General features: G+C 46.8%; 1 protein-coding gene across 1 annotated transcript in view; it reads right to left on the reverse strand.

The window, feature by feature from the left end:
• Nucleotides 1-26,414, reverse strand: part of ATRN (attractin) — a 172,113-nt gene that overhangs the window by 36,570 nt on the left and 109,129 nt on the right. The window contains exons 25-26 of the mRNA XM_020812892.3: nucleotides 19,441-19,502; nucleotides 5,988-6,066 (exon numbers count right to left, since the gene is read on the reverse strand). Coding sequence (XP_020668551.3) covers nucleotides 5,988-6,066; nucleotides 19,441-19,502 — 141 coding nt within the window. The remainder of the gene's footprint in view (nucleotides 1-5,987; nucleotides 6,067-19,440; nucleotides 19,503-26,414) is intronic.

Below are 26,414 nucleotides of genomic sequence, written 5' to 3' on the forward strand. Positions count from 1 at the left end.
TTTCCATTTCTGAGTGGCGTGGTTTTTTTTCCTCCTTTTTAATATCTGCATCCTTATGGTTCTTAGTTTTAATACTGCCTTTTAATGATGGAAGCTGCCTCTATACTTATACTTCTTAGCTTTAAATATTCTCTTTTAATGATGGAAACCACCGTGGTATACTCATTGGTTTTGGTTTCAAATATTGTCTTTCAACGTTTTAAGCTGCCTTGGGTCCTTTTCAAGGAGAAAGGTAGGGTAAAAGTATTTTCAATCAATCAATCAATCAATCAATCAATCAATCAATCAATCAATCAATCAACCAACTCTGGGGTTAGGGGCCCCAGACTCCCCATATAATTCAAAATCCATTTATGATTCCTATGCTTGCCCCAAACGTAACTACGAAGCATAAAGAGTTGATTCACACACAGGGAGATGAGTTTCCTGTATTAACTGCACAACATGGCTCAACACCTTCCCGGGGGGGGGGGGGCTAGCTGGGCATTCGGACTGGACCGGGGGGTCACCGAACTGCCAACACCAGGGGCGTCAGTGAGTCTGAGACACACTTTTCTCAGGCTACTTCATGGAGAGGAATAGCAGCACAATATTTATTGAATATTTATTTTCTGAATGTGCATTTATTTATTTATTTCAAAAAATCTACGTAAACCCCAGTGGTCTTGGTAGTCTGGAGGGGTGGTGGAGATGCCACCCTTACTTCTGATCTAACATATGAAGGAGTTGGATTCCTTCTCTGAAGGCTGGGAGGCAGAAAGTGTTTTGTCCTGGAGAAAGAATTTCAATTGCTGTTGACGAGCCTTCAAAGTTGCCTTTATGAAGTTCTTACAATGTTTGAAAAGGTGGGGTTGATGGCTCTCTCCTAGGCAGAATACACACAAGTCGTGTCCGTCCGAAAAGGGTAATTGCAAGAACACGAAGAACAGCGAAATAGTCCAGAACGTAACATAAAGGGGTAATTAGGAAAGGAAGTCCAGTAATTGAATAATGGAGTGGTGAGATCAGCACGTGCCTCAACAGCGGCAGATGAAAAGCGTGGGAAGCCGCAATCAACAAAATACTTGCAATTGAGAAACCAGAAGAATAGTCGTACAGTCTGTGGTCAGGGGCAACAGATAGGTCGGAATTCTCTAGGAAAGACCGAAAATCAGTGTAATAAATTCAGAAATCAGTAGCTCTAAGCGAGAGGTTCGAACACCGAGGGTGGAAAAAATGGAACTGAGAGCTGTGGTAGATGGAGCATGTGCTGTAGGGGCAACCTAAACTTTGTTACTTTTCTCCTAAAAGCTCTAGAAGATTCCGAGAGGACCAGCACAGGCGCTGTTTAACCCACTTGTGTGCATTCACAGAGGCCACGATGAAGAACCTGCTGCTTGAACCTGTGGCGTTCAAGGGAGGAGCATATTCCTCGAATCGCTTTGACACATCAGTCGGACATTGAATGAACTCTAGGGGAGTCTTCCTTGGCCTGGCTAACTCCATTCTTAAAAATCAAGGGTGGGTGAAGAACAGCCCTGCCCCCTCCCCACGAGACATCCCCCCACCATGCCAAAATGGAGGGAGGTCATTATCTGAGCTGCATTTCCCCCATAAGTCAGTGCACCGCCTTCTCCCCCACCCATCCTGGCCAAAACGCAAGTAGATTTCCAACGTTGGGGCCTAGTGTGAGCATCGGGGACACCCTGGGGATGGAAATTTGGCCACCAAACCATTCAAAGCGCCTCACCCTCCTCATGGCTGTCATTATGAAATGGGAGCCATGAGATGCGTTTGCCACCCAAAAACAGGGCGGGCATTCCTCCAAACCAGTAGTTCTGAAACCGGGGTCCCCAGATGTTCTTGGACTGCAACGCCCAGAACTCCTGGCCAGCCCAAAGCAATATAAACACCTCCAGGAAAATAGTATTTCAGATTTAAGTGAGAGGTATAGGTCGTCATGAAAGATGGTTATAAGTGGAGACGGGGCTCGGAACCACAGAACCGCCTCTCGGACCAATGGATGAGCCAGCACGAACCGCCAGAAGCCGCAAGGCCCATCTCTAGGTGTCACAGTATATTTCAGACCATTTATTAGAGTGTGTTTTATCTCAATTACTGGAATCATTTAGGACTACACCTGTAGTGGCTATTAAATTTTCAAAGTTGAAGGTGATTGTGGCTACACATGGAGCAAGACAAAGCATATATAACAAGTACACAAGAACAAAACTTGTAAGAAGGAAAGATGATGAGAGAAACATGGAGCATTTAGAGACCCAATTCTAGAAAGAGTAAAACGGAAGCAAACACCGTGGGTTTCTATCAAACCTAGTTTCCATCGTATTGCTTGAAGACCGTTCCCAGTCAACTGCAGTGTTCTATGATTCTATGAAAGCGAGCCTGGCTCAAACCACCTTTATATATACAGTAGTAACTTGGATTACAAATGCCTCAGTTAACGTAATTTTCGGTTTACAAATGGAAATCCACTGAAAACAATGGCTCGGTTTACGATATTTTTCCGCAGTACGAAGGGCGTTTCCCCAGGATGCATTGTGCCTGAACGTTTATAGTGCTGCCCCTGTTCCTATGGCAAGCCACATTTCAGTTTACAAATTTTTCACATTACGTAACATCCCGGAGAACGCATTAAATTTGTAAACTGAGGTACTTGCTGTTTAGTCGTTTAGTCATGTCCGACTCTTCGTAACCCCATGGACCAGAGCATGCCAGGCCCTCCTGTCTTCCACTGCCTCCCAGAGATTGCATCAAATTCATGTTGGTAGCTCTATGTATATTTTCATACAAATGAAAAAGAAGGAAAACTGCAAACAGAAAAAAACAAACTGACCTCTTTTCATCCTCTACCAACTGATTCTCGAGCAAATCCTTACAGACTGCAAGTAGCTCATTTTGTTAGCTGCCACCACCCCTCTGGCGATTCCTATTAAGTGTCCCCTGGATATGCCCAGTCATATTTGTTCAGTAAACCTTGAGACTGCTATTTTGATGTACAGTAGGGACCCCTGAACTGCGGGTTCAGTAACCACTGATTCACTTGCCCAGTCTGAAAATATTAAAAATATTAAAAGAAAAAGGCATGAAATGTATTTCCAAAGATGAAGTTACCAGAACTGGCCACTAGAAGGAGCCAGAAATCATGCTATATATAGTGTTTGCTATTAAAATAGCATTTGCTATTGATCCATGTTTTTCAGCATTTGCGAGAAGAGGGAGCCTTGGAACTGATGCCCTGTGGATGCTTGGGTACTACTGCAATTTCCCGAGATGGCTTCCAATGTGGGAAGCAGGGCAGGAGCAAAGCCTTACATGCAGTCCAAAGGGGGTAGATCGGGTACGAGAAGCACACTGGTCTAGTACTGGTGGGTACAAGATTTTATGCTTCACCCAGATTTCCATCAAAGAGGGCTGGCCCTCCCTTCTCCCCTTCCTTACAAGATGACTGAGTAGCTCTTACAACTGAAAGACTTCTGACCAACAGGAAATATTCTGCATCACATCCTTCTTTCCGAGCTCATCACAAAATATACAAAGGAGAGGGTTCAGAAAGGAGAAGACCAATGGATCAGAAGGAAAAATAGTATCTCCCTATATCACAGGAATTAGAGATGGAAATCTTTATTTTTTGATTTTCACAGTAAAGTGGGGGGGGGAGAGAGAATCAAAAGATTCCTCCCTGCTGGGAAGATTATGGGAATCTTTGTGCTTTGGGGGAATGTTGGCTCTTTTTTTCTCTCCAAAAGGCTGTGTGGAAGTGCTTTGTGTGCTCACGCACACCCCCGTCATCTGCAAAGAAAACCTGGTATTTTGTACAACATACAAGGCTTTGAATGGGGGGGGGAAACATACCACCCTCAGAGAATCCTTTTCCTGGTGAAAAACCTGCTGATCCTTTTCATGGTTGTGTCATGCTTGTGTAGGAACAATAACAACAAAATACATGATGACCTTGATTGATTTCCTCCCCCCCCCCCCCTATGTTGAGACGCCTCTCTTTATTTTTTGTTTCGGTCGAGGGTGACAAAAATTCGCATTCGTCACATCCTTAGCGAGACCGGTTGACCACCTTTCTAAATCTAGTAATGTTCCTGAGCTATTTTTGTGGGGTGTTAATAGCACCGCACAAAACGCTCAACCATCCCATGCAACCCCATTAGAGTTTCCACACCAGGACGTCTGAGAGGGAGGAGAAGCCCAGAGGGAAACGCGGGCCGAGACCAAACTCTGCTCAAAGTTAATGCCACGGGGATCCGGGGAGCAAAGAAACCACAGCAATCAGAGGACCGATGCGATCTGGGAGCTGCATTTTTAAAGGGTGGGAATACTGGGTCATGAGGTGTATCAGCTGGCCTTGGGGGATCTGGGGAGGTCTCCTACTTCAAAAATCATGCTGCTTATATACCTCCCCATAGCAATTAAAGCACCCTCCGGTGCAGGGGACACATCGCTTCCCCCTCCCCCAGCAAGCTAGGTACTCGGTTTACTGATCTCGGAAGGAGGGAAGGCTGAGTGAACCTTGAGCCAGCTACCTGGGATTGAACCCAGCTTCTGAGCGGAGTTTTGGCTGCAGTGCTGCAGTTTAACCTCTGTGCCACCAGACTTGGCGGTTACACGGCAGATGACCTCACTTAGTCATTCTGACAAGGACCCTTTGTGGTGAAGCACTTGCTTTGGTTTCGTTTCTCTTCCAGGCAGCAGCTGAAGCCGTCTCAGAGTAGCACCAAGAAAGTTCTCAATCCTTATTCGACTCTGTTTATGGAATGCTTACGGTGTGGAGGCAGAACCAAGAGATTGCGGGAAGTCATCCCCAACCCCCGGTCAATTGGTTGGGTCATTCTAAAACCTGGGCAAGCATGGGGAAACGCAAAGGCTGGCCTGGCTTGACCAGCCAACCAAGACATTCAGTCAACGTCACCTCTTTACTCATGGAGGTCCTTGGCCCATGATGCGTTTCATCTCACATGGAATTCTGCATTAAACTGAAGCAAGGCAAGAGACTCCCACTGCTTTTGAAAAAGCCCCATGTGGAACAAGTGAAACATGACCCACAGCCCCTTGTCTTGTAAAAGCAAAACATACTGCTTATATACTGCTCCAGGGCATTTAAAGCATACTCAGAGCAGTTGACAACTTTTAATTGTGCAGGCTAGACACTGCCCCTCCCTCCCCCAGCGAGCTAGGTACTCAATTTACCGACCTCAGAAGAGGGAAGACTGAGTCAACCTCAAGCCAGCTACCTGAGCCTGTTGGGATTGAACACAGGTTGTAAGCAAAGTCTTCACTGCAGTATTTCAGTTTAATTACTGTGCCTCGAGGGTCTTTTGTGGCTCTCTTGACAGCTGTAGAGCAAACTAGGAATGAAGGCCAGTGGTGGCAGAACCCTCTTTCCTTTCTCGGGGCTTTCAGAGAAGGCCAAAAGATGCCTGCCATCTCCATTCACCGGAGCCCTTCCAAACGTCCATTGATGCGCGCAGGAAGATGGAGATTCTGCTCCTTCCTGACCCCTCTAAAGCCTTCCAGGGGGGAAACCAAGGCCTTTCTTCATGCCCAGGCGCTCAATATGGGGTTGCAGCTTGGTGAAGACACTCTAGCGCTTAGTTTCATTTCCAGCAGGGTTTTCACAAAAGTACTTGACCCCCCTTGGTTCACTGCCCTTTTGCAAAGCTGGCATGGATGACGAAGGATTCCCCCTCCCCATTCTCTGCAACTTATAGGGAATATAGGCCGTATGTCCTTGCAAGGGGACTTCTGAAGAGCTGGGTCACCGCGCATCGTCTTCACTAGATGTCAGATCACCACCACTATGATTTTAATCTTATTCTGATGTACTCCAAAACGTAAGCGTATATCCGTATCTCACATGCCATGTTACCACCTAAATCCCCTCCGTTGTACGCTTATCTCTGCTGAGAACGGATGCAAGGGACCAACACAAAGTTTACAGATCATTTCAGAAGGCTGTGCTCCGGCGCTTTTCCACCCACCTCTCTCCTCCGTGATGCCCAGCAGCTCTGTTTAATCTTCCAAACCACGGCAGCCACAAGGAGCAGGGACAAGAAGCAGCTGGAAAAGGAAAGGGGAAGAGAAATTAACTCCAGAATCCATGCCTCTTTTGCTTATATCTGTGAAAATTTCTCAGTCATCCAGGCGAGGTTCTCTGGAAGTGGAGTCTGTTGAGATTTTGATATGAAAATGTATTAAATATTAATGCATTAAATATTAATTAATATTAATTCTCAACAGAGTCGTGGCAACCGCACTTCTTTCCTATTAAGTTTGAAATGTTTTGCTACACATCCCAAGCAACTTCTTCAAGTCTGAGGAGCGTTGGTAGGAGAGCCGTGATTGAATCCAACGTGGAGGATCTATCAGGGTTAAGGTTGGCAGGTCTCAACTTCCCACATCCTCTTTTGCTGGCGATGCAGGAGAATGTAGCGATGAGACCATCCAAAATAGCATTGTGTTTCTGCGAACCTCCGTCAGTGGATAATCACGGCATGTAAAGTACTTGGAATGATGAAGATGCATGTGGCTGTTTTGCAAAGCGGTGCACAGCAGCCACTGGCAAATGGGGGATGTATGGATGCATGGGGTGTGTGTGACAAAATGCACTGTTGCAAAGGGCAGATGTCAAAGCCAGAAAGAAGTCACACCCCCTCCTTCCCAGCTGAGCACCTCAATGCAATTCCCGATGATGGTGACAGGAGGCCCTGCCAATCCGGAGCTCACTGGGACCCACCGAGGGACACGGAACGGCAACACCTGAGAATATGCAAAAGCCATTCTAAACAATGAATGCCTTCGAGAATACAATGCTTGTCCTGTTCCTTTTTTAAATCGCAGGTAACGTCTTATTTATACACCAACTGAGCTAGGAAATGAACCTGGTCCAGACTGATTTATTCACTCGCTCAGATTTATGGGCCCACTTTGCCCCCAAGGCCCAAAGTAGATTCTGGCCAAATGTTGTCATTAATCTTAATTTTAAAAAAACAAAACAGCGAAGGCAGTCACTATTATCCCATTTTTCAGAAAGGCAGAGGAGGCTCAGGAGGCGATGGGCTCATAGCCGACAGGCAACCCAGGGTTGAAGACGGGAAACACACCCAAGCCAAATTTTAACACTCTTCCCATGGGGTCAGACTGGCTCTATAACCTTCCTGTTCCTTTTACAAGAGCATTCGACTGCATTTTTGTTCCTTTAAAAGAAAAAAGGGTGACCGAACAGCCTTTGTACATCAATACTTCTAGCCAGATCTCGCCGTAATTATTTTCCATCTAATTAACGGTAAAGCTTGGCAACCGCAGCTGGCAAATATACGTTTCCTCGTTGCTGCAGTAACCTTCGAAAGGGTACCCGCCACCAAACAAAGCGCACGGGTGACTACAGCACGCTCCGTTTTATAAGCTGCGAAAACAGCGCAGAAAAATCATTAGCCCACCTGGTGGGTGGTAGCCTCCGTCACACGTGGCCAACGGCTGGAACAGCCAGAGTTTTGCTTACACCACGGAATGGGTTTTTTTTTAAGAGCAACTCAACAGCCCCAGGCCTCTATTCCAGCCAACTCCTCTTGAGTTAAACTGGACCCTGTCAAAGACGTGCACAGAACTGGCACAATCCTCAGTTTCATTAACGTAACAATTTTCTTTTCCTTTTTAACGTTTCTGGCACGGAGATGTATCAGAGGAATAGTTAGCATCTCATTTGTCTCTTTGGCATGCTCAAGAATCTTTTTTTGCTCCCGAAAAAAGGACTGACATGCTTTTCTAAACTGTCACAAGGAGGCGGCTAATCCTTGTAAGTGCCAAGAACTCCATATGGTGGAGTTTTGAGGTTTTTTTTTCCTAAACCGCAGGAGTTTGTCCTCAGTACACTTTAAAAACAGAAGAACCAAAGAGTTTTGCTTTTATGGTTTGCAAATATCAAAGCGACAGGGCCCCGAACCTCACTGAACAGCCTTTATTTATAGGGAAATATGTGGGATTTTAAACACCGATCCACAAATTCTGTCACACTTGAGCGAGACTTACAACCAGAATCCAGACAGGGTTTTTACATGCAAGCAGACAAGGTTAATGTGGATAAGAACAGTCTCGGTTCTCAAAAGCTCCCAGTCCTATACGGACATAGGCCTGCGCTGAAACCCAAGGAAACCGAGAGAAAGCAAAGCCTGTCTGGCACCTTCAACAGGAGGCCAGGATACATCTCCAACCCAATCAGTGAGAAGTGTTTTTTCATTAATCGGGCATAATAATCATCACGTGCTGTGAAGTCAATTCTGGCTTAAGCTGATCATCGTCAGGGTTTTCCAGGTAGAGAATACACAGAACTGGTTGACCATACCCTTCCTCTAGGGGGCACCCTAGAGCAATATCGAAATCAGATTGATTATATTCTCTGCAGCCAAAGATGGAGAAGCTCTATACAGTCAGCAAAAACAAGACCTGGAGCTGACTGCGGTTCTGATCATCAGCTTCTCATAGCAAAATTCAAGCTTAGACTGAAGAGATTAGGAAAAACCACTGGGCCACTCAGGTATAATCTAAACCAAATCCCTTATGAATACACAGTGGAAGTAAAGAACAGATTTAAGGAACTAGATTTGGTGGACAGAGTGCCTGAAGAACTTTGGATAGAGGCTCGTAACATTGTCCAGGAGGCAGCAACGAAAACCATCCCAAAGAAAAGGAAATGCAAGAAAGCAAAGTGGCTGTCCAACGAGGCCTTAGAAATAGCAGAGAGGAGAAGGGAAGCAAAATGCAAGGGAGATAGGGAAAGTTACAGAAACTTGAATGCAGACTTCCAAAGAATAGCAAGGAGAGACAAGAGGGCCTTCTTAAATGAACAATGCAAAGAAATAGAGGAAGATAACAGAAAAGGAAAGACCAGAGATCTGTTCAGGAAAATTGGACATATTAGAGGAACATTTTGCGCAAAGATGAACATGATAAAAGACAAAAATGGGAGGGACCTAACAGAAGCAGAAGACGTCAAGAAGAGGTGGCAAGAATACACGGAGGAATTATATCAGAAAGATGTGGATATCCCGGACAACCCAGACAATGTAGTTGCTGACCTTGAGCCAGACATCCTGGAGAGCGAAGTCAAGTGGGCCTTAGAAAGCCTGGCTAACAACAAGGCCAGTGGAGGTGATGGCATTCCAGTTGAACTATTTAAAATCTTGAAAGATGATGCTGTTAAGGTGCTACATTCAATATGCCAGCAAGTTTGGAAAACTCAACAGTGGCCAGAGGATTGGAAAAGATCAGTCTACATCCCAATCCCAAAGAAAGGCAGTGCCAAAGAATGCTCCAACTACCGTACAATTGCACTCATTTCACACGCTAGCAAGGTTATGCTCAAAATCCTCCAAGGTAGGCTTCAGCAGTATGTGGACCGAGAACTCCCAGAAGTACAAGCTGGATTCCGAAGAGGCAGAGGAACTCGAGACCAAATTGCTAACTTGCGCTGGATTATGGAGAAAGCCAGAGAGTTCCAGAAAAATATCTACTTCTGCTTCATTGACTATGCGAAAGCCTTTGACTGTGTGGACCACAGCAAACTATGGCAAGTTCTTAAAGAAATGGGAGTGCCTGACCACTTTATCTGTCTCCTGAGAAACCTATATGTGGGACAGGAAGCAACAGTTAGAACTGGTCATGGAACAACTGAGTGGTTCAAAATTGGGAAAGGAGTACGGCAAGGCTGTATATTGTCCCCCAGCTTATTTAACTTATATGCAGAATACATCATGCGGAAGGCTGGACTGGAAGAAACCCAAGCCGGAATTAAGATTGCCGGAAGAAATATCAACAACCTCCGATATGCAGATGATACCACTCTGATGGCAGAAAGTGAGGAGGAATTAAAGAACCTTGTAATGAGAGTGAAAGAGGAGAGTGCAAAAAACGGTCTGAAACTCAACATCAAAAAAACTAAGATCATGGCCACTGGTCCCATCACCTCCTGGGAAATAGAAGGGGAAGATATGGAGGCAGTGTCAAATTTTATCTTCCTGGGCTCCATGATCACTGCAGATGGAGACAGCAGCCCTGAAATTAAAAGGCGCCTTCTTCTTGGGAGGAAAGCGATGACAAATCTGGACAGCATCTTGAAAAGCAGAGACATCACCTTGCCAACAAAAGTCCGAATAGTCAAAGCTATGGTTTTTCCTGTCGTGATGTATGGAAGTGAGAGCTGGACCATAAAGAAAGCAGACCGCCGAAGAATTGATGCCTTTGAATTGTGGTGCTGGAGGAGGCTCTTGAGAATCCCCTGGACTGCAAGGAGAACAAACCTATCAGTTCTAAAGGAAATCAACCCTGAGTGCTCACTGGAAGGACAGATCCTGAAGCTGAGGCTCCAGTACTTTGGCCATCTAATGAGAAGAAAAGACTCCCTGGAAAAGACCCTGATGTTGGGAAAGTGTGACGGCAAGAGGAGAAGGGGACGACCGAGGATGAGATGGCTGGACAGTGTCTGCGAAGCAACCAACATGAACCTGACACAACTCCGGGAGGCAGTAGAAGACAGGAGGGCCTGGCGTGCTCTGGTCCATGGGGTCACGAAGAGTCGGACACGACTAAACGACTAAACACACAGGGGGCACCCTGGGACGGTGCAGCTGGCCCAAGGCCACCCAGGCTGGCTCTACTCACAGGGAGGCCCCGTGGGGGAATCCAACGCCCAACCTCTGGCTCTGCAGCCAGAGCCCTAAACCATTGAGTGGTCCAGCCAGCTATGGCCGTAGGCCATCAAGTCAACTCTGATTTATGGCAACCTTTCCAGGGTTTTCCAGGTAGAGAACGCCCAGAAGTAGTTTAGGTAAAGGTAAAGGTTCCCCTTGACATTTAGTCCAGTCGTGTCCAACTCTAGGGCGCAGTGCTCATCCCTGTTTCCAAGCCGTAGAGCCAGCGTTTGTCCGAAGACAGTTTCCGTGGTCACGTGGCCAGCGCGACTACACACGGAATGCCGTGCCCTTCCCACCGTGGTGGCACCTATTTATCTACTCACATTTGCATGCTTTCGAACTGATTGGTTGGTAGGAGCTGGGACGAGCGACAGGGGCTCACTCCCGTCATGTGGATTCGATCTTACAACGGCTGGTCTTCTGACCTTGCAGCACAGAGGCTTCTGCGGTTTAACCCGCAGCGCCACCATGTCCCTGTCAGTAATTTAGTAGTTCACCATTCCCTATCTTCTGGGACTGTGTGCAGCTAGCCCAAGGCCACCCAAGCTGGCTCTACTCACAGGGAGGCCCAGCGGGGGAATCGAACTCCTATCTTCTGGCTCCCCAGCCAGAGACCTAAACCAATGAGCTATCCAGTCAGTTTAGTGTATATAGAGTGACAATCTGTAGCTGCCTTTTACTAAGTCAGGCCATGATCCACCCAACTGCCAATGGCTTTTCAGTGGCTTGGACAGTTTTATTTTCCCAGCTATGCTTCCAGATCCCAGAGACTGGGGATAACAACTTGGCATATATTAACAGATGCTCTACCACTGAATTATAACCAGCCTCCCAAATCGGGGCAGATGCTCCAGAAAACCTATAAACAGCACCCAAGGGCCCTCCATGGAGCAAAGTCAAAGGTGGTTAGAAGTCTGCCCCTGGCTTGGGGGATCGGGTGGCCAAACAAAGTTTATTTTATTTTCCCAGTGGGGAGGATATGGGGTGGATGCAGGAGGGACTCAAAGGTCTACAGAGGTGGGAGCAGCATGTTTAGGGCAACCAAACAGCCTCCCTTTTTCAATGCTTCTAGCCAGGATTCCCTCCCCTGGTCTAAATGAACGAGGAAGCAATGTGCTGATTTCAGAAGGGATCGTGGGCCAGGTGGCTTGATCTTCCCATTTAAAGACCTCTTCCGGGAAGAGGAACGACAAGGACCCAGAATTATCACCATGCCTGCCACCGAGGAATAGGCTACCAGGACAGGGCAGAGAAGGTGGGGACTCACGCGTTGCCCTCTGAAAAAGTTTTCCAAAGCTGGGCGACTCTGTGACGGCTGCTCGAGGTTTTCCTGTCAAAACCCTTTTGGTTTTAGCAGCTGCTGCTGTCACCAGGCTGTTCTGAAAAGCCAAAAAAATAAAGGACGAAAGCGCAGCCAAGAGCGAGGAACCTTGCCTGTCCCTGGGGAGACCCTCTGCCTATCAACACAGCCCGGTGCTTTCATCATGTCCGTCTGGTGCTCGACACGGCGCAGGAGAGCCTGTCCTGGCTGGCAGCCGCTCTCAAAGACCTCCCTCGGGGATGGAGAGAGACCTTTCCAAGAAAGGTCCTTAGAAGACTTCATAAGGAGAGAGGCCAGAGATTGAAGCTGTGACCTTCTGGTCGATGGGCTCTCCCTCAAAAGATGGCGGCCCCCTTGACTCCTTGCAGGTTATCTGTATATCATATGGGATCCCACAGAAGCACCCCAGGACAGCTTACAGGTCTACCTAGGTAAAGGTTCCCCTTGACATTTAGTCCAGTCGTGTCCAACTCTAGGGTGTGGTGCTCATCCCCGTTTCCAAGCCATAGAGTGAGCGTTTTGTCCTAAGACGATCTTCCGTGGTCACGTGGCCACCAGGTCTACCTACTCTGTACGTAGTAAATTGGGGCCACCGGGAAGAGTCAAATTGTGCCATTGATCTGATTTCCCCTCAATGATATCTCAGTTTTCCTTCTGAGTTAATACGGGGGGGATCATTGTGTGTTAGGTTTTCACTCCCAAACACCCTACTTTTCATGTAAGAAAGGAAGAAAGAGTATTATATTCCTCTTCTTTAAAGATTCAAATCTATGTCTGACCTTACAAAGAGATTACAGTTGCCACCACTGACAAGAAGAGAAGCGAATAACACAGTCATATAAAAATTACCCATTGCAACACAGTACAAAACATGGCCAGGTCCCTCTTCTATGCCACAAGGACCAAAACAATTTGCGAAAGGAGGAAAAACTACTCCAATTCGGTAAAAATGCCTTTTTGCAGACGGCATAACTAAGAAATGGAAATCAAGCTTTCCAAATTTTTACAAAGGTTTCACACCCTCTTTGGCTGCCCAAGAGAGGCGATCACAAATTCAACTTTGTCAGTCTAAGCAGGAATACTGGAGGGGGCATCCTTGCCCCAATGAGCCATTTGTTAACTGTGAATGGATGGGAAATTAACTCCCTTTGAATATAACGAGCAGAGGACCCGTGCGGGGCAGTGGACAGAGGGATCAACCTGGGATTCTGGATGGCTGGGTTCCCGTCCCCACTCAGGTCAGGGAAAGTCATGGGAGGTTGCAGTGGTAAAGCCATTACTCAAACACCTCATGCACCTCAAAAACCCATGAGGGCCCCCATAAACCAGAAGGGACTCCATGGCACCTGTCTCCTCAGGCTTTTATAAACCTGTTTCATCTCTTTGAGACGTGGTGGCGCTGTGGGCTAAACCGCAGAAGCCTGTGCTTCAGGGCCAGAAGACCAAGCAGTCGTAAGATCGAATCCACGCGACGGAGTGAGCGCCCGTCACTTGTCCCAGCTCCCGCCAACCTAGCGGTTCGAAAGCACGCAAATGCAAGTAGATTAATAGGGACCACCTCGGTGGAAAGGGAACAGCGTTCCGTGTCTAAGTCGCACTGGCCATGTGACCACGGGAGATTGTCTTCGGACAAAACGCTGGCTCTATGGCTTGGAAACGGGGATGAGCACTGCCCCCTAGAGTCGAACACGACTGGACAAAAATTGTCAAGGGGAACCTTTACCTTTACCTTCATCTCTTTACAGGGTCTCTACAGCAGAGGGAGGAAAGCTGGGCGGGTGGATTAAGGGTCAATTTGAGCTCCAAGGCCCTTAAACAGGGCTGAAAATGGGGGTGGGGGTAAATGCCTTTTAAAAAACCCCGCAAGTGCCTGGTAAAGCAGTTCCAATTTGTATTTATTTATTTTAAATCTCTTTACCCGCCCCCTTTCACCTTAAAAAGAACCAAGGCAACCGGCATCGTTAAAAGACCATATTTGAAAGCTAAAATAGTAAGTATACAAATATTTTTTTGAATTAAACAAATGTTATAGTAGAAACATAAATAAAACCAACAAACACACAAACCCACATTTAAAAGCAACAAGGCACAACCATCCATTTAAAAAACCCTCTCAGGCAGCCGATCACTAAGGGAAAAGCCTGCCTGAAGGGAAAGGTCTTCATCTATTAATTTTCAGTTTTGAGTTGGGAAGGGATGTAGGGAACACACACACACACAGAGAGAGAGAGAGAGAGAGAGAGATCAGTTTTCCTAGAAGACTAGGAAATAAATAATAAAGAATAATAAAGAATACATAGCATGGGCTCTGGTGCCCTCTAATGGCCAGTTCTGGTAATGCATCTGAAAATATTTTTCCCAATTTTTTTCTTTTACCATGCTCTCTCTCTCTCTCTCTCTCTCTCTCTCTCTCTCTCTCACACACACACACACACACACACAGAGAGAGAGAGAGAGAGAGAGAGAGAGAGAGAGAGAGAGAGAGAGAGAGAGAATCAATCCCCAGTGGATACAGGGGTCCTACTGTACCAAAAAAAACCCTGAGAGTCCACATCCAGTATGTCCTACAAGGTTGACTCAGTGCACTGCTGGTCAAGTGGAACAGACTGTTCCTTTGCTGAATTAACATACTGGAGAACCCAGGAGGGCAAATGTTCAGAAATGGCAAGCAATAACAGTAGCAGGAGCTCCCAGACCTCGCCCTGCCTTTCCTCAAACACGAGCCAGGATCACACTCCACTCCAATGGTGCAGGCACAGAGAGGCACCACCCTGGCTCATTAAATATTTGAACAGCAAACTGTTGTATGGGAAGAAAGGGTGATGAAGGGAGACCACATCCCCATATTTCACTACAACCAGGGACTGCAAGTCCAGAATGCTTTGCTGAATCTGCCCACTTATCTTGTGACTTAAACAAAGGGATTTATTTGGCAGTAAAACAGGATCAGCATCTTTATGGAAAGCTAGACATGGAGGTATCAACACCATTAAAAAGTGTTAATAAAAGTGATCTGGATCCAGATTAAGTTAGCAAAAGCGGCTTCTGCTAGAATCGGTGGGATGCAAGAGGCAAATAATTGGTCCAACTGACTTCAACAGCACTCGAGTTCAATTTACAGGCAAACTGTGTTGCTGTATCTTTGGAAGTCTGATCACACACTTCATTCCCATACAAGCCAAGAAACACACACTCTTAATGGCAACGCAGCCAGGAGCAGAAGCTTCAAAACACAGAAGGCAGGAATGCAACAGAAGTAATACCTCCTATTAAGCAGAAGCTACAAAGTGGTTGTAAATAAGGCCGCAGCTGCATCATTTCAGAGAAGAAACCCGCACTGACATTTCTAAATTTCTTTCAGGCAATTTACAAGGATTTCTTCAGCTCTAGTCCTAAAGACAGGAAGTCTTGGATCTGGGAAACCCAAGGTCAACAACACGGTGTGTGTACAGCACAACTTCATTTTGGTCTTTAAAGGGGCAACCCTGGGAAGTGGGTGAGCCCTACTGGCCCTAGCCAGGCTGCCTGAATAACAACACTGCTCGTAAGAGATGGGCACCAACGACTCTCGGCAGGTTCGTGCTCATTCATTTTTTGGCTGACCTAGCGTTTAGTGCTTGCCAGCCCCACCTCCAGCATTGGGCACCCACTCAGGGGCAGCGAGAGCCCAGGGGAGGTGCAGCAGGGAGGTCCGGTCACTGCCTGAGTGGGTGCCCACTGGAGGAGGTGGGGCTCGGAAGCGCTGGGCACCTGTTCAGCCAAAAAATGAACTGGCACGAACTGCGAACTGGCAGTTTGAGCCCACCTCTACTGGTACTCAAGGTTCCCTCTAAGCTGTGCAGCTGTGCAAGCACGCTTTGCTCCCTCTCCATGCACCCACAGTGAGTGTTTCCAGCCATTTTGCTCCCAGTGGCGGCCAGACCCCCATGCAGGATTGCAGAGTTGTTTGTGCAGGATTGCAGAGTCACATGTGCAGGAGGGCAGAGTTGTGCACGCCGGGGATGGAGTCGTACAAGCAAGGAGTGGAGTTGTGCTTGCACGGGGCAGAGCCCCAGCCAGTGGGGCTGAAAACTCAAGGGAACGCTGCTGGCTCTTGAACCAAAACAGGGCTTATTAGAACCAGGTTAGGGTTAACAACACAACTGTTTTTGACCTGCCTCCGGCTAGTTTCCTGTACTGCTCAGGAACCGGTTCTCAAGCCCGACGCGTCTCCGTCCTTCACCAGGAGGGGTTTCAATCCTGTAGGTTTCAATGAAATTCTCCCTACTGACCCAAAATGTGGGGCTTGAGCAGGGAAGGTCAATGCGCACCAAGAGCAACAAAGGCTGCCTGTTGCCCAAGTCTCCTAGCAACTCACAGGCTGCTGGCTCTGCCATGCCCACTGGTGTCATCTTCCCCCCCCCCCCCCAAGCATCTCAGTTGAGCAGCGGCACGCTCCCTGGGGCTAGCTCGGTGACTTTCTTCCCGACCATTGTCATTCTCCCCAACTGATGAGATACGGGGCAGCAGCTGCCAACCGAGGTGCCTTTCCAACCTCATCTGTGGGCACCGTGAGCTGCACCAGCACCCCATCCAAAAGTCCTATTGGTATCTATGTTCCCAATCCCTGGATGGTTCCGGTTCCTTAGGAAGCTCTTCCTCAGCATGGAAACCCTCGGCTCATTATCTGACATTCTCCAGGAACCCTCGGTTACCTCCTACCACGTTAGGGAGCAGATCCCGTGTCTGAAACCCCCCATTCAACTTTCTCCTCTCCAGCCCAGGTCTGTCTCCAGTGCCTCCTTTATATCTCACAGATCCCAAGACCACCCCCCTCCTTTTCCCTCTTCAGGGCCTGGGCAGCCAACCCGTGCCTCAAACCTCCAGGGTCTTGGTCTGGGTTGCTTCCTCCAGCCCAGGTTCCCCAGAGTGTAATTAGTTAAAACACACACACACACACACACACACACACACAGAGAGAGAGAGAGAGAGAGAGAGAGAGAGAGAGAGAGAGAGAGAGAGAGAGAGAGAGAGAGAGAGAGTCCCCTATATCAGAGGTCCCCAACCCCTGGTCTGCAGCCCAGTGCCGGTCCGTGAGCTTCCCAGGATTGGGCCGCAGACACAGATCTCTTCCCTCCCTCCTGCACACACGGTGCACGTGTCGTGCTCGCAGGTGGGCAGTTCCCAAAAGGTTGGGGACCACTGCCCTACAGAGCTTGTGATCTGGAACTCAGTAGGTTCCAGGTAAAGGTGAGACAGCCCGATGACCGGGGGGGGAGAAGTATGTCACTGTCATCACCCTCGCATAGTGTTTCTTTCATTATCAGTACAAGAACACCTGCAACATTCCTTGTTTGAATTTTATTTGGCATTTGCTTGTAATACACAGTATCGCTGCAGAAGCAGGATGCAGAGGGAAGCACACCTTTCATGTTCAAATATTTATGCGTATCCACAGACATACTATCAGTTGCAGGAATGGCATCTCTCAAACTCTCTCTCTCTCTCTCTCTTTTTTTTTTTTTTTTAAAGACTGCTGCAGCAGGTAATTTTCCTTGCAATTGCTTGGGGCTGGTGAAGAAAAGGAGCAAGTGGCACCTTCTACAGACTTTCTACACAACTGCTTCGCAAACACTGGGAGTCCTTTCCAAGGAGACGGGGAATCTCCGTGGAGGCTTAAGTTTTAGTAGCTGTGTTAGTCTGTGCCAGCAAAAAGAAAAGAAACATTAAACATTAAAAAAGACAAGAGCTTTGTGGCATCTTAAAGACTAATTGCTACATTTCATTGGGAGGTTTGGCAGACGAGTCCATTTCCTCAGACGTAAGAGTGGGACTACATGGCAAACACATTTACCTTTACAGACGGCCTCAAAACATAGAGACTGTTCGTTGCCTGGGCACAAGTTGTTGAAGGTGTGGCATTTCACCGCTGGCAATGTCCTTTGGATGGAATTGCTGGAGAACTCAGGGGTTGAGGTCTCTGGCTGCAGAGCCAGAGGTTGGGAGTTCAATTCCCCCACTGGGCGTCCTTGGCAGGGGGTAGACTAGATGATCCAGAGGGTCCCTTTCCAGCTCTGCAGGTCTAAGACTATGATTATATTCAGTTCCCCTCCCAGAAATCATTGTTCTGCAAACAATGACAATGATTGGCGGCTAGTTTCCATAGTCATGTGGCCAGTGCGACTAGATACGGAACGCCATGACCTTTCCACCATGGTGGTACCTATTTAACTACGCGTATTTTTACATGCTTTCAAACTGCTAGGTTGGCAGGAGCTGGGACAAGTGACGGGAGCTCCCTCCGTCCCGTGGATTCGATCTTACGACGTCTGGTCTCCTGACCTTAGAGCACAGAGGCTTCTGCGGTTTAACCCGCAGCGCCACCCCGCCCCCTTCCTCTACTGTAGGACAGCATTAATTGTTAGCTCTCAGCCTGTCCACCAAATAAGAGATCCAGGCTGCATTCACCATTCTGGAGAATTTTCTATTATCTTTCCCAAGCAGCAGGCTGCTGTCCACTGCTTACCTGCTGCTGCTCATCTCCTACCACCAACAGAAAGAGCTCAAGGAACCAGAGACTCAACTCAGAGAAAACCACTCACTGTGAAGGTCAAACTGGGGCATCTAGCTTGTTACTGATAAACCAGTTAGGAACTGGAAACCCTAAAAGCATGACTTTAGACCCCAGTTTGTTCAGCAAATCAAGAGTCTCTATTCAGATCCAACTCTTTGCTTTTATTTCCTGGTGAACGTTTGGTTATTCAGCTGCTGCAGCTAGCAGATGGAACCGAGAGGAAGCAATCAGGTAATTGATCCCAGCATTCTGCTGATGGATGATTTAATTTTCAGTGTGATTCGGGTTTAGGTCTCTGGCTACAGAGCCAGAGGTTGGGAGTTCAATTCCCCCACTGGGCCTCCTGCAAGTAGAGTCAGCTTGTGTAGCCTTGGGCAAGCTGCACCGTCCCAGGACACCCCCGGAAGAAGGGGATGGTCAACCACTTGTGAGTATTCTCTACCTGGAAAACCCTGACAATGGTCGGCATAAGTCAGAATGGACTTGCTGGGAAATGATGATGATGATGATGATGATGATGATGATGATGATGATGATGAAATGTGATTACAGTTTTGACTAAATGCAGCACTGTGTGCTGACAACATTTGAATGGAGGGAACTGAAGAGGAATGAGTATAGTCTTTGTGACGGGCATGTTGTTGGGGAGAATGAACGGCTAGATGACGGCAACTGAATTGCTCATTTTGACTAACAACAGCTCATGAACGGCAGCTTTTCCACACAACCCATAGCTATCACCTTCAGAAAACAACGAACCCATCTGCTATCCTTCAAGTCAAGGTGAGTCTACAGTGCTGGCATGCAAAACAACAGCATCGTGCACCACAAAAGTATCATGAATATCGTCTTTGTATCAAAGAAAAGAATACCTGAAAAAGGTGACAAAGAACTGCACCAGGTCCATAAAGTTGCTGTGCTGAGAAAAAGCGATCTGTGAAGAGAAAACAAAAACAAATTGCAATTTAGAAACCCTGGTTGCAAATTAGCGATGTCGTTTTCCTGAATATCAGCAGAAACGTCTCAACTGTCAGAGAAGTATGACAATGGAACCCATGACGTTCGGAGGTGGTCAGTTGCTCCAACACTAGAAGCATTCAAGAGAAAACCGGACCACTATCTGTTGGATATGCGTTGACTTGCATTCCTACATTGAGCACAGGGTTGGACTTGACAGCTTTATAAGCTCCTTCCAACTTGATTATTCTATGATTCTACTGTCAGAATTACTGTCACAACTAAATCTCTATAGAAAACATGGCGATAGCACTCAACCGATGAAACATGGTGTTCCATTTACAGATTTAAGAGTGACCCAGTGTTTCTGAGTTGAAGAGCTCAGAGAACATGAAAGAATCAAAGGCCCCACTGTAACAAAATGAATAAAATAATAGCAATATCATAAACATACACCTCTCAGAACACGATCAGCATCATTAACAGGGCCTTCTTTCTCCCACAAACCTTGTGAATCTCAACAAGAATGACTTGGTGGGGTTCTAAGGCAGCCCCAGACCCTAAACGGAGACATTTCTTTATCAGAAGGAGAGTCCTGAAACAAAAAAGCCCAATAAGCAACGTGATCTCTCCTTAAACCAGGCTGAGGAACCTCTGAGACAAACCCTCTTGCAGAGCCCTCTGCGGGTGATCCTCAAGACCTGCTCAAAAGGAGTCTACCCCTTGTTTCCAATAATGTTTCATTGCCTGCATCCTCAGAGATTTTGGAAAGTCCACCAGCAGCAGGCATCCATCTAATGTTGCCACCATGGAGAAGCAACAGTAGATCTATCACACGAACCATAGCACCTCAAGGGAAGTGGAGTGATCCAACGCTGGAGGCATTCAAGAGAAAACTGGACCCTCTGTCAGATCTGCTTTGACTTGGGGGGGCTGGACTCGAGGGCCTTACAGGTTCCTTCCAGCTCCATGAGTCTACACCGCCAAGCTTCACACAGCACATCATTAAAAGTTGGAATTCGACAGCACAAAGTTTTAAAAGTTCCAAAGGAGCAGTTGGGAGAAACACATGGATGATGGATCTGTCGGCTAGTTGTTATGCTTCATGATACTAACCTACCCATTTCTTCCTGCAGGGAACTGGTTGGCCATTATGGAAAGCAAATCATAGAACTAAGAGTTAGACATTTACTCAAAAGTACTCTAGTCCAAACTAGAGCAGGGTCTCCATAGCTGCACTATCCAAAATCTGTTTCAAAATCTATCCAAGATGGGGCAGTCTACCATGGAGGTGGGCAAAATGCAACCTCCCCCCCCCAATGCTGTTTTTCCACACCTTGTCCTATACGATTCGTCTGCTCTGCCTCTCAGAAACGTAGTTTTCCTGAGCAAAATAATAATAATAATAAATAAAAGTGAAGTCTCACTCCTATAAACCTCTTAAAGAAGCCATTCACCTTTTAAATAGGTCAAAAGGCCTCGGCAACAAAGCTCCCTTTTCTAAAATTGAAATGGACTCTTGGTCGGTACCGCACGAATTTTTAAAACATTTCTTTCCTTATTCCTGATGGTTTATGCAGATGATCCCACCAATGTAAAATTATTCAGATGATCTCACAAATGTAAAATTTTCACCACCTTCTGAGCTAGTCCGTTGCCTTGGCCCAACTGCTCCTCCTGCCCAGGTGGTCTTCCAAATGTTTTGGGTGGAATCTCTGTTGATGTAAATCTGAATCCTTTGGTTTGGAGCAGCAGAAAACAAGCTTGCTCTGTCTTCCATGGGACAACCTTCAGATATCTGAAGACCACTATTCTATCATGCTTCTCCTCTAGACTAAACATACACAAGTGTTCCTTCAAAGCGCTTCCTCTGGAGACACTCTACCATGTTTCTTGGGTTCCTCTGGCCGCTGGACTAATACGGCTTATGACCACATGGAATCCTCAGAATGCCGGACAAGCCAAGCCTGTGCTCCTTTTGTGAAAGAGCAGATGCTTTCCAGTTGAGAGATGATGCTCCTGCAAGCAGGAATGACCTAGAGATAAGAAGCAAAGCTGTCCGCTTCAAGTCGGTTCTGGAGCCACCACTCCAGAGAGACACCTCCTTTCTGTCTTAGGCCCTACCACTCCGCTAGCTCCTCTTTACAGGAGCATCGTCTCTCAATTGGAAAGCATCTGTACTTTCATAAAAGGAGCACAGGCTTGGCTTGTCCGGCATTCTGAGGATTCCATGTGGTCATATGTCATATTAGTCCAGCGGCCAGAGGAATGAGTAGATGTTGTCTAGAGGGGTGGGGTAAAAATCGAATAAATAAATAAATAAATAAATAAATAAAATAAACCCAAGAAACTTGCTTGCTTGCTTGCCTTCCTGCTTCCTTCCTTCCTTGCTTTGCGCTGAAAACTGGAACGTGGTTCCAATCAGCAGGCATCTGGATCAGGAATTTTAGAATTCCAGGGATGGCAGATAAAATTCTCACAGTACCTGCTGCAGAGTTCTTGCGCCCAGGCAATAGCAAAGCAAGGAAATCACTGGCAGAACCAGGCCCCATTGTCGGCTCTTAGTAAGTCCGCCTGTCTGTCTGTCTTTCTTTCTTTTTTTTTTATTATTCCGCCCCATGAGTGCCAGACACTATTCAACAATCAATAACTCAAACAGTAAGGATGACAATAAACCAACAATAATGAAATTAAAATTAAAATAAAAACCAATGATAAAAAGAGCAGGAAAGGATCCTTCTCCTCCCCCCCCCCCCGGTAGATTCTGGATGATCTATCCTATCTGAGTGGAGTGAGAAGTCAGAGGACCAAGGATAAGGAGCATTGACCCACAGAGGGCATGCCTTCTCATTCTGGAAGGTCATATGGGTTGAGCCCTACAAGGAAAAGCCCATGCAGGGGCTGCAGCCTTCCTAAGGTCTGCCCTCATATCCAGATTCTCTGCCCTTCTGCTGCGAAGCCCATTCAGGTCTTGCCCTCCTTTTCGAGATCAGGAGCCGCCGGGTCCTGGACAGACAAGAAGCCTGAGTGCCTGAGTTCAGCTGTCAGTCCTGTTGTACAGGCCACACTATTTCCAGCACCTCCTGCATACGGCCCACTATTGCCTTCCTACCAAGTTCTATGAGTAAGCCATGGGGCTGGACTAGAGCTTGGGAAAACTCCCTCTTTTTGGATTCGGTTCCCAGAATCCTCCGGTCAGCATGGCAACATTTCCGCAATTGGTTTCAGTAGGTACCCGGGCTAGCCCAGTCTTGTTTTACCTGGAAATATGGGCACAGGACGAAGACCTAACTTCCCTGTGAGTCTTAATTCCCAGAGAAGTAGCTGGGTTCGTCCATCTGAGCATGCAGGCAAAAATAATGCAGGAGGAGCGGGATTTTGAGAGAAAGAAAAAGGCATCATAATGCAACACTTTCAAGACTTAACAGATTTCTTTTAGTGTGAGCTTTCCTGGATTTAAAAAAATACTTCTTCAGCCAGTAGGAGAGCAAATGCATGTCCCCTCTCTGGATCACCATGACAGGGAGAGCCATCTCCGGATGACCGGCATTCCTCTCCCCTGTTTTATTTTTACCTACATTACAATTCCTAAAATTCACTTGGAAGCGTGGCAGGAAAGACTCAAAGGAGTATCTGTTATTTCTTTCAAAATCTCAGATTACATATTTCACAGTCCAGGTCGTAAGAGTTTTTGCACCTTTGTATGTCTGTGCTGTTTTCAGTCTTGCAAACAGCTGACCCTTTTACCTTGCGTTTGATCAGTCAGAAACAAAACATTTTCCATTTTTAACAAATATGAACTCAATTTTCTCTCTCTCTCTCTCTCTCTCTCTCTCTCTCTCTAACTACAAACACCATACTCTAAACCCTTAACAACAGTGTTTTTAAGAGTGGCGGATCTTTTCTTCCATTGGTCCTATTACAATAACTATTTACAGATGTCTTCACTTTTCACAGAATGCCCCTACAGAACTGTGTCCTTTAAACAACAACACTGAACCCATAAAAGGATCAAACTTCACAGTATACCCTGCCGTTTTCAGCAAGTCAAAACAGATTTCCAACGCAACATTGACCCTGCCGGTCAATGTGAAGCAGTCACCCCAATGCTACTGGACTTCCCATAGAAGGAAATCCATCTTATAAATTCTGTTCAGCCTAAGTGGTTGTGGTCGTCATCCATTCTCAGCTTTAGATCTAAAAGACCAATATATGCCAGAACTCACATTTCCCTGAATGAACCTGGCTTCTCAGAAGCAGCTTTGAGACGTCAGAATCGTATGCAAGTTGACATGTGATCAAGCAGGAGAGCAGAAGACCTACATATACATGGAACAGCGAAGAGGACTTCTGCGCTCATGGCTTCTTCATGAGACTAGTTAAAGTGGGCTTGGTGTCGATTTACTGCGAGAGAAGCTGTAATTTACTCCAGTCATGGCAAGGAAAGCGATTTTGCAAGTTATTAGGCTGGTGCGCACTGTATATTTCATTTCAACAACCGAGAAGAAAGCCAGCTCTTCTGAATCTGGCAGCCTGCAAAGAGCTTCCAAGATTTCCTGGTTCATATTTCAGTAAAAGTGGAACGCCAAAACAAATGAACACACCACAGAAGAGTGTGCAGAGTCCCACAAGGTTGGAAGCACCCAGACTTTCCAGACAGATGGAACAAACAGAAAAATACTTTGTGCGTGCCTTGTGCAAACCCCTCCTTGTTTTCTTCCCCGCCACTTCTACTTCCCGAGTTCTCACATTCAAAAAGTATGAAGTCAAACAGAGCTCAGAGGGTAACATGACACCTTTGTGGCCGCAATTCTAAGTGCTCGCCTTTTGATCAAAAAAACCCAATTCTTAAGTATTTCCCAAGTTGGGCCAAAAAAACATCAAGATTGTTCCTTTTGGCTTTTGATGCTAAATTGCACAGGAAAAAAAGTTGCCTTTGACTTCAAGATGGTACCACAGCAGCTGGAGGTTTAGAATTTATTCCTTCTTTATTTTTAGAAGAATGAAGGGCTTCTTGGTTATGTTTCTGCCACTGAAAAAGGGCAGTTACCTACAAGAGTCAACAAATCGAGGACTATTCACTGCCTCCTGAAAAGATGTTCCCAGATCAATAAAAAAAGACTATAGATCTTTAACACTTCAGGAAGGCCAACCAACAACCAAGAAAAGAAGTTCATATTTAATAGCTGTCAGAATAGGAGCGAGGACTTAAATGCTTCGCAAAAATCTTCAATACAATCTTTCTATATGTGAGAAAGAATTGGAAACGGATTACAAAGAGAGAGAGAGAGAGAGCCCACACTACTCTAAATCTGAATTTCAGTAAGTATTTTTTTTCCTGATTTTTGACAAAACCTTGTAGCGATTTTAATTTGGGTGTGTATGTTCTGACTGCAGCTCGTGTCCCCTTATCAGTCAGACACAGGGAGGCCCCTTCCTTGTAAATGAATCGTCCCACACTTCCTGGGACTGAGTTGTTGTTGTTGTTTAGTCGTTTAGTCGTGTCCGACTCTTTGTGACCCCATGGACCAGAGCACTCCAGGCCCTCCTGTCTTCCACTGCCTCCCAGAGTTGAGTCAGATTCATGTCGGTCGCTTCGCAGACACTGTCCAGCCATCTCATCCTCGGTCGTCCCCTTCTCCTCTTGCCGTCACACCTTCCCAACATCAGGGTCTTTTCCAAGGAGTCTTCTCTTCTCATGAGATGGCCGAAGTATTGGAGCCTCAACTTCAGGGACTGTCCTTCCAGGGAGCACTTAGGCTTGATTTCCTTCAGAACGGAGAGGTCTGTTCTCCTTGCAGTCCAGGGGACTCTCAAGAGTCTGAGTTACTTCTGTGAAAAGGTCTTGACGGGCAGTTCAACAGAAAAAGCAATCCGAGAAGAACGTAAGCTGGACGGGGTGCCTCACAGACAAGAATGAACGCATAGGGGAGGCAACACCTGCTGGCCAGGGAAACGGGTGTCAAGCCCTCTGCCCTGTTGCCCAGTTTTAATCCTGAGTTGGGATTGGGGCTCTTTGGGGGCAATGGCCATCTATCTCTATGCTAATGCCTTCGGATTGCTCGAACTCAAACCTTGCTATGCTGCCTTTGTGGTCTCTCTGGACTCTGTCTTCCCATCCCCATATATATCCCCCCCCTTCCCTGCAGTCCAAAACACCATCAATTGCCTGGGCACCAGTGAAGTTCCATTTCAGAGTACCCTGCGCAGTGTAGAGAACTACAACCCAAGGCAAACCTACAGGACAACATCATTTGTTGACGGAGATGCACCTACAACCGGAGAGTCAACACTCGTCACAGCAGCTACCTTCCAGCGGTCATCCGCCATCTCAGGAAGCTATGCAAGGTACAGGGGGAAAGCACAGCTGGGGTTTACCGAAAACTCCTTAACCACCGGTCACGGAGGCTCAAGGTGGCTTGCAATAAATGAGGCAGAGCAAAACGAAACAGCAGAACCAGAAAGGGGGGGAGGGAAGGCAGCGATACAAGGTCATTAAAAGAGCTCACGTGATGATTTCAAAGGACCAAGGCAAAGTCTGCCTAGCATATAAAGAGGGGCTGAGCAGCCACAAGGCACAGCAAGAGATCTTGAGAAGAAATACCACCACGCAAGGGCCCTTATAAGAGAAGAGTCTGGCTTGATGTCGGACGGCACGCATCAAGGACTAGAGACTCTGAAGGAAATAAGTGACAGGCAGGATGGGCCTTGCTTTCATGAAGCGCCGGGATGTTGAACCAAGACTTGCAGGGGATGTCAAATGCCGACATTGTTTTAGGTGGGCCAAGCAGAATATGGAAGTTAGGATCAAGGAGAAGATCTATTTAGAGGGATTTATACTTCCCAAATGAGAAAAACATGCAAAGAACGACTTGTTCATGACAATTTG

This window comes from Pogona vitticeps, chromosome 5, assembly GCF_051106095.1.
Source record: "Pogona vitticeps strain Pit_001003342236 chromosome 5, PviZW2.1, whole genome shotgun sequence".
In the NCBI taxonomy this organism is placed as follows: Eukaryota; Metazoa; Chordata; class Lepidosauria; order Squamata; family Agamidae; genus Pogona; species Pogona vitticeps.